Below are 8,842 nucleotides of genomic sequence, written 5' to 3' on the forward strand. Positions count from 1 at the left end.
AATCACTAACACAGCATGCAAACAATACTACCCTTCACCACCATAGCACCATTTACACACTCAAAACTACACAAAATGTCTAACACATGCGATTTTTGGTCGACCCGAAGACCAACATGCACTATAGTTTTCAATACAGACATGCGTTACGAGCCGAGGTTATAATATACGTTTAATACGCCTAATATACGTTTAACCTCGGCTCGTAACGCATGTCTGTATTGAAAACTATAGTGCATGTTGGTCTTCGGGTCGACCAAAAATCGCATGTGTTAGACATTTTGTGTAGTTTTGAGTGTGTAAATGGTGCTATGGTGGTGAAGGGTAGTATTGTTTGCATGCTGTGTTAGTGATTGTCCTGACGAAGAGACGGGTACGTCTCGAAACCGGTAGACGTAAAAATCTCGGTGAGTGGTTATATACTAATTTTATTAACATTTTTGTAAAAAAATAAATAAATAAAAATCGTTATATGCCTGGTTTTCATTCTTTAAAGACATAAAGATCAATATTGAAGGTTATTTGATATTTTCAATATAACATCGTTTATTACTGGCAAAAAATGTTGAGTCATGAGAAATTGAATATTAAAAAAAAAATGTAGGTACGTACGTAATACTTCATATACTCTTACTATATCAATGAACAAAATTGCTCAATTTCCCACGAATTTTGAAATTCTATGGCAAAAATAAATAAATTAATGACAATGTTATGTTTATTGTGATATTTAACAAATTTTAAATTTTCTTTTAGTCTATTTTCTAGTAATTGCACGACATTTAAACCGCTTCAGACCCAAATTACCTATCTTTGATTCCAAATACATTTTAGGGTAAAACAGTGTCACAAATTTTTTGATAAAATTAAATTAAAGAAATATTTCTTTGATCATACTTTTGAAAAAATGTACGTAAAAAAGTATTTTTATTTCGTAACTACTTAAATTGGAAAATTTCGTTAAATCTTATTTACAAATAAATTAAAAAATGACAGCAGTTTTCCAGTCGCCGCTTTGACTACTGTAAATTTTTGGTCCACCTAGTTTGTTTTTATTATTATACTAATTATTATACAAAACGAGCTATAAAAATTACCGTTGAAAGATAAATATTGACATGATTCTTAATTACGCGAATTGTTTCTTCAAAATTAATTTAATTACAGTAATTAGTCATGATAAACCGTATATTGTTTTAGGTCTACAAGAATTGTGTTCGGTAATGTATTCCAAGTTTGTAGAAGTTAAATATACAGAAGAGTATATTTATCTTCTTTACATCTGTTTAAACATATTATTATCATCACAGTGTATATGTGCAACTTGTAACAATATACAAGGAATCTCGAAATGCATATATAAATAGTAATCTATGAATTACTTGATAGTCATTTCTTAACAAGGAGTCGGTTAATCCGTTCCGAGTGTGATATCTGTTATTATTAATTAAAATGGGAAAAGGAGCATATTTTGTTATCAGAGCTTTAATTGCGTTAATTTCTTTGAACTTTTTCGGAAACAAGTAAGTTTTGTGTATTATAATAGTAAATAAATTTTGTTCGCCTCCGTAGTGTAATGGTCATCACGCTCGGCCACCGTTCTGGAGGACCCGGGTTCGATTCCCAGGGGGGGTAAAAAGAAATATGAGTGATTTTTTCACTCTAATATTTATTCAATATTACCCTGGACTGGTACCTGAAGCGGAGGGCTGATCACCTTTCCTTCATGTGTAAACGATCAAGATAACACTGCGTTTATATGACGCAGTGCACTATGCACCGTTGGGTGCGGATAAGGGTTTTATTATTATTATTATTAAATAAAAGTTTTAATACTTCGATGTTTTATTTTTAAACAATAAATTTAAATGTTAATCATATACCTAGTGATACATATTTTATTAAATGTCAAAGCGAATGTATTTTTTAACATAGATGAAGAAAAATATTGAAGTCTGGATATTCACAGGGCTTATGACCTATTGTTGGTTTGTTTAGTGTAAAATTCATCATTCTACTACATTCATTCACTCATTACACGAAGTGACTTGAAATTTATGATAAGAGTTTTAAAAAAAATTGTAGTGTGATTGTCAATAATGAGTATAAAAAATGGTGAATGTTGACCTATCGTAGGTTTGTTAAGTGTAAAATTCATCATTCTACTACATTCATTCACTCATTACATGAAGTGACTTGAAATTTATGATAAGAGTTTCAAAATTTTTTGTATTGTGATTGTCAATAATGAGTATAAATAATGGTGAATGTTGACCTATCGTATGTTTGTTAAGTGTAAAATACATCATTCTACTACATTCATTCGCTCATTACATGAAGTGACATGAAATTAATGATATAAGTTTCAATTTTTTTTTGTAGTTTGATTGTCAACTATGGGTATAAATAATGGTGAATGTAAAACGTGTATAAAGTGATCACTTGACCAGCCTATGAGAGGTCTTAAGCCCTGTAAATATCCAGAATTTCACATTCTTTTCATCTACATATGTTGAAATGGCTAAAATATAATGTTCTTTTAAGGTGTCATGCTCAAAATACCGATGGTCCTATGGTCACTGTAACTCAAGGAGTATTACAAGGCAGAATCGTTACCACCAAAAATGGCTTTGAATATAACAGTTTTGAAGGAATTCCTTATGCTAAGCCACCTGTTGGTGGACTACGATTCAAAGTAAGTGCACAAACCCTATTTTTAAATTAAAAAGATTCTTTGTTTTTCAGCTTAAGAAAAATATAATATATTTTGTATTTTAAAAGCATTGTTAACTTTGTGGTATGGTAAAATACTCTCCTTATCATTCATTGTTCACTTTGTGTAATACCATATTAAAGATTTAACTTTAAGTCTACTTTTAAAAATATTCCCATTGTGATTCATTTGTCTTCTTTTCTCTTTCAAAATTATATTTTTGTATAAATGTAAAACCGTAATTATTTAATTTTAATGACTGGATGATGGAATGATTATTCTGAACCGGTAGTCACGAATTAGTGTTTATTAAAGTGGTATTACACAAAGTGAACCATGAATGATAAGGAGGGTGTTAAATTATAATATACCTCTTCCAGAATCCTGAACCAGCGGGAGAATGGGATGGAGTTCTGAATGCGACTGCCGTGGGAAATGAATGTCCGCAGAACGACTTCTTGTTCAGGAAAGCTTATCTCGGAACGGAAGACTGTCTTTTTTTAAATGTGTACGTTCCTAAGGAGAATGATGGAAATTTAGCAGTTTTGGTTTGGATATATGGTGGTGGTTTCATTTTAGGAGACGGTGGTCCAACTGTATATAGTCCTAATTTCATTATTGAACAAAATGTTATTGTCGTGACGCTGAACTATAGACTAGGAGCCCTCGGGTTTCTATCGATGCAAACTCCCGATGTTCCAGGAAATGCTGGACTTAAAGATCAATCTCTTGCTCTAGAGTGGGTTCACGATAATATACACAGTTTTGGCGGAAATCCTAGCAGAGTCACTATTTTTGGAGAAAGCGCAGGAGCGGCCTCAGTACACTATCAAGTTTTGTCTCCAATGTCATCGGGTTTATTTAATGGAGCCATTTTACAGTCTGGAACAAGTATCTGTCCTTGGGCATTACAAACCGATCCGTTGAGTGTTGCTTTTGAACTGGCAGAGTCTTTGGGATTGAAATCTAAAGATGAAGAAGAAGTTTATAACTTTTTGATGAATGCTCCGGAAAAAGATATTGTAATGGGGTCTTTATCGCCAATATTTGCCGGTAGAACAATGTTGGCGTTTGCCCCAGTTCTTGAAAAATATCTTCCAAACCCAAATGCTTTTATTACAGAAGCACCAATAGATCTGTTGGAATCGGGAAATTTCAATAATGTTCCTATGATATTCGGATTGAACTCTGAGGAAGGAATAATATTAAGAGTACCAGGTTTTGCAATTCCTCAGGCTGAGAAAGCTATCGCTGAGAATCGTATTCCAGATATCACGCCATTCATTCCAGATGAACTAAAAATGACACGTGGACAAAAAGGCATCCAAAAGATTGAAAAAAAACTGAAACAGTATTATTTTCCGAGTAGAGAGAACATTTCTGATAGTTATACTGATATTTGTGGAGATTATATGTTTGTTAAAGATGTCACAAAAGGAATAAGACTACACTCGGAACATTCTTCGTCCGTTTTCTATTACAAGTTTCAGTACAGCGGATCGAGGAATTTGTTCCGTTTGGAGGGATTAGAATACGAGGGAGCTGCTCACGCGGATGAACTTGGTTATATATTTGACATGATGCAATTAAATAACCTTCCTCTTGATGGACCAGATGCACTTCTATCAAAAAGAATTATACTTATGTGGACGAATTTCGCAAAATACGGGTAATTAAATTGACATTATTTACAACATTTTGAGTGTGTCTAAATCTAGGTTTTTCCACTTTGATATTTTTGACAACTCAACATAAAAAAATACGAATGTCTGAGTATTTACAGTGCTTATGAACTGTCATAGGCTGTCTGCTAAATAAAAGCTTTTCCAATCTAACAAAAAATGGCTTCAGTGAATTCACACGGCTATCGTCATGAGATTAATGAAATATGGTGTTAGATTAACGATGATAGTGTGGTTATCAATCACAAAGTGATCACTTAACATTATAACATGTTTACAAATATACATATGTATATATGTAAACATATATAAGATAGGGTTTCAAAATTAATTATTTCGTTCATCGTTTTTTTTTAAGGAATCCAACTCCTGAAAAATGCAGTATTCTACCAACAGTATGGGAACCAATGACAGAATGTGAGGACCTGAAGTGTCTCCTGATAGATAACGATCTAAAATTAGTGTCCGATCCATTTGCTGAAATTTCAAACTTTTGGGAAAATTTATGAATATAACCTCAAGAATTCAGCTTCAAAATAAGGCTGCCTAGGATGGTAAAATTGTAAAACATTTTTCTGTTATTTATTTATTATAATTTAGTGTTTTACAAATTATTCAGTTTATGATTTGATAATTATAAAGGATTAATTTTAACAATTTGTTAGTGTGTCCACATTTTGCGAAATAAAAAAATGTGAAAAATGATTTCAATAAATATTTAAAAAAAAATATTTTCAGGTGTCTCCTACTAGGTAAAATAAAAAATCTTAAAATTAAAACAATGTAATATTTTAATTTAAAATGGAAAATCACAAACTTCAAATATAAATTATGTACATAAAAAGTCATACGTTACATACTTGTACTAATGATAATATTTTGCATCTGGACATCATTAGTATTTGCATTGCTTTATATAATAGGTCGTGTTATTATCTTGTCATTTCAATGTGTCATTTTCATTTAAATGTGATTATAAGAAATACATTATTTGAATTATAAAAATAATAAGGTTGTCATTCATAATAACGAGTGACCTTAATTTATCGCAAGATCCCGGTGTACTTTAACCTTAATTTTTAAACCTAATTTTTCTTTTTGGAGTATTGAGATCACCTTAATAGCTTGATATAAATGAATTTATATAAATAAAAACCTAAATATTCGTTTGTTCAAAATCTTAAAACTCCTTAAGTAATTCGCGGATTGCTTCGAAATTTTACCATAATATTGCATTGCCATGTGAAATTTCCCTTTTTAAAACATATTTTTTCACTGTAATGGCAGTGACATCTGTTGAACGTAGCAGTAATACTCACAATATAACTCTTTGTTTTTTTTTATCAGAAAAAGGGTAATTCTTGACAGTTGCTGCCATTTAGCATTTTTCGTTGTTGTTTCCTATTCATTAATTGCTTGCTATTGTTCATTGCTTCGAAATTATTTTATATATTAGGTGCAGGTACTTTTTCTTTCTTTTCTTTTCAATTTGACCAAATCAAGCTACAGCAACACTTGGCTGGGTATATCAAGCGATCATATAAAAGTAAGAGAAAAAAGATAAATCAAAATAAGTTGACGTATTTTAAATAAAATTCTTATTTTACGTTAAATGGTGCAAAGGCAAATATATGCCATAGCTTTATACTGATCCTTAATTTTAAGCAACCAAAGCAAGTCTTGTTTTTCGGAACGAATCCAGAGTGATGTTAAAAAAATATTCAAGAGATAGGAAATCGAGACAGGATCTCTTTTAAATTATTAATAATGATAATAAAACCCTTATCCGCACCCCAATGGTGCATAGGGCACTGCGTCATATAAACGCAGTGTTATCTTGATTGTTTACACATGAAGGAAAGGTGATCAGCCCTCCGCTTCAGGTACCAGTCCAGGGTAATATTGAATAAATATGACCGTGAAAAAATCACTTATATTTATTTTACCCCCCTTGAGAATCGAACCCGGGACCTCCAGAACGGTAGCCGAACGTGCTGACCATAACACTACGGAGGCGGACAAAATTAGGAGTGAAAAACTCGACTTCACCGTATTTTTTATATCCACTTTACTTACATCACATTTTCAGAGGCTTTAATATACGAACAATACATACAAGTGAAGGTATTAGATGCAAATGCAGAATTATCTACATCAATCCAAAAATGATAAACAAAGTCAGATGTCCTAAAACAGTACTTTACACGAAAGGAATTTGAGGTTGTTTACACATTTTTTACACAAAATAATAAAATAAATTATGTAACAAAAATAACAGTGTGGATAGGGTTACATTATTTGGAGGCCACATGATATGAAAATTCGATACAAGCGCCTTGTTTTCGTAGCTTTAAACCATTATCTTATATTGGACGAGAGCGGTCCCACTATACCGTGATCCTATTTTACCCTCCTCCCCTATATTGTCATTTGCTACACCCTGTATATTTTTAACCAAAAATGTTGTAATTTAATTTTCGCATGATACGAAGAGATATTTTACAGTTTAGCGACTTGGAGCACATTTGTCACAAATATTGTAGTGGAAAAATAACATAAAACCATATACACACGAAGTCTTAAAATATACCATGTATCCATGATACCCTCGGCTAATGTACAGAGCGGAGTTTGTACCAAATCAGGATATATGTAAGCCGCTTAAGCGACGAGGGAATCATCCCTTATGTATCTTATATTTAAAATAACTAATGGCTATACAAATAAAAAGTTGATGTACTTTCGCTCTTTCAAAACAAGTTTACATGTGGAGCACAAGGGAAAGAATAAATTGTGGAAAATGCATTTAATGGATTTGATGTTTTAATACGTAATATATTTTTATTATTGACGAAAGAACAATTCTTTAAAAGCAGATGATTACAACAATAACTTAAAGAAAAGTAGCTGCGTGCTTCGGAGTCGAACCCAGGACATTCGGATATTGCGTCCGCTGCTTTAACCGATCAAGCTAAGTAGTATGTTGGCCTTATAAGGAAATTAATCATACCCTTTAGAATGTAGTGATTTCACGACTTCTATTTGATTATTACCGTACTGTACTAACATTTATAGAATTGAATACGAAAATCCTTCTTCATCATGCTCTTAGATGGTGGAACTGTAATATTTATTGGTAGATGTTTTTTTCACTTTTCTTAGTAGATATTTTTAATGTTTTGAATATTGAAAACATTAATTTGTAGATCTTATTGATATATTATTTTGAGAAATAAAAAGACTTTTTTGATTCACTCACATTGTGATTGTGATGTGAGTGGATCAAAAAACAAAGTCTTTTTATTTCTCAAAATAATAGATATTTTTAACACTAGAGGAATATCATTATGGATCCCAGAAATGTTATTTTTCAAATAAAAAAATAAATATTTTTTAAAGTTTTCATAAAAATACTTTTAATCGCTTTTTAACAAATGCAAACGTCACAATAAAATAAAGAGGAAATGAATATTGCAAACTCATTTTTAGAATTGATTATTCTAACCCCTATCCACACCCAATGGTGCATAGGGCACTGCATCATGACGCAGTGTTATCTTGATCGTTACTTACATGAAGGCAAGGTGATCACTCCTGAGCCTCAGGGATCAGTCAAGGGTAATAATATCAAACAAATATTACAGTGTAAAATCAGTAATATTTATATTTATTTATCAATCATATTATTATGCGTGAGGTAAAAGTAAATCTTAAATCAAAATCAAAAAAAATGATTACACACATCCCAAAATATCAAATGGGTTTAAATTAAAAACCCTTGATAAACACAAGTTTAAAAAAATTATATAAATAATATGAAAATGGTTTGTACATATAAGCAAAACTACCAAGCAAAATGTAAGCGCGCATTGTAGGGTTAATCAAAATAACAGGTCGATCAATCTGGTGTTTACATAATTTTATTAGTACCTAGTTAAGCTAGAGAAAATACCAGGGTTACATAATGTTGGTGGGCCGCATTGCAGCAAATTTTTTTGGTAACGTAATGTTACACTACAGAAAAGGTTCCTCGAAACGTCCTCGTCCCCAAAGGAAGGCCGTAGCTCAATCTTGGTGGTCAAATATTCAGATTGGGGTCCTTTCCACCCGCCAGGAGCCGGTAAAACTGTCCTTGCATACATTAACCTACACCGTTTTGTCACTCGTCTTGCTACATTGTGACGTTACCGTAAATAAAGTCCCCACCTACTAAAAGGGTTTAATCCTGGATATTTTACACATTTTTTAGAGTTGGGTGTATTCCATTCGTAGATTTAGGTATAAGACCATTTTATTTATTCGAGAATTGTACAGCTTACATATAAAAAAAATTATATAAAACAATAGTTACATCAACAATAATAAACATTAAATTACATTAACAAAAAATAGTTACGTTAAAAAAAAGACAGTTAAACAATTCCACATTTATGTTATAAAACTATTT

General features: G+C 31.7%; 1 protein-coding gene across 3 annotated transcripts; it reads left to right on the forward strand.

Annotated features, from left to right (window-relative positions):
- Positions 1–1,384: 1,384 nt before the first annotated feature.
- LOC148305587 (carboxylic ester hydrolase-like) lies at positions 1,385–5,400 on the forward strand. Of its 3 annotated transcripts, none has more exons than XR_015838130.1 (5): positions 1,385–1,523; positions 2,545–2,695; positions 3,094–4,382; positions 4,754–4,957; positions 5,134–5,400. XR_015838130.1 is itself a non-coding variant. In XM_088266424.1 (5 exons), the coding sequence occupies exons 1-4, from the start codon at positions 1,453–1,455 to the stop codon at positions 4,902–4,904; spliced, it is 1,662 nt and encodes a 553-aa protein (XP_088122550.1). In that variant the 5' UTR covers positions 1,385–1,452; the 3' UTR covers positions 4,905–4,949; positions 5,134–5,400. The 3 variants fall into 3 exon arrangements, 2 of the variants coding, with proteins under 2 accessions (XP_088122550.1, XP_088122549.1); XM_088266424.1 differs by having other exon boundaries at positions 4,754–4,949; XM_088266423.1 differs by having other exon boundaries at positions 4,754–5,400.
- The last annotated feature ends 3,442 nt before the right edge of the window (positions 5,401–8,842 follow it).

Source organism: Brachycentrus maculatus, unplaced genomic scaffold (genome assembly GCF_059751285.1).
Source record: "Brachycentrus maculatus isolate JH-2025_06_01 unplaced genomic scaffold, ASM5975128v1 h1tg000269l, whole genome shotgun sequence".
Lineage (NCBI taxonomy): Eukaryota > Metazoa > Arthropoda > Insecta > Trichoptera > Brachycentridae > Brachycentrus > Brachycentrus maculatus.

What these genes read in the sequence shown, in the direction of transcription:
- LOC148305587 (XM_088266423.1), top strand. Translation starts at nt 1,453, where the DNA reads ATGGGAAAAGGAGCATATTTTGTTATCAGAGCTTTAATTGCGTTAATT. An exon ending in TTGGTGGACTACGATTCAAA is followed by an intron (nt 2,696 to 3,093) that starts GTAAGTGCACAA and finishes TACCTCTTCCAG; the next exon opens with AATCCTGAACCAGCGGGAGA. An exon ending in ACGAATTTCGCAAAATACGG is followed by an intron (nt 4,383 to 4,753) that starts GTAATTAAATTG and finishes TTTTTTTTTAAG; the next exon opens with GAATCCAACTCCTGAAAAAT.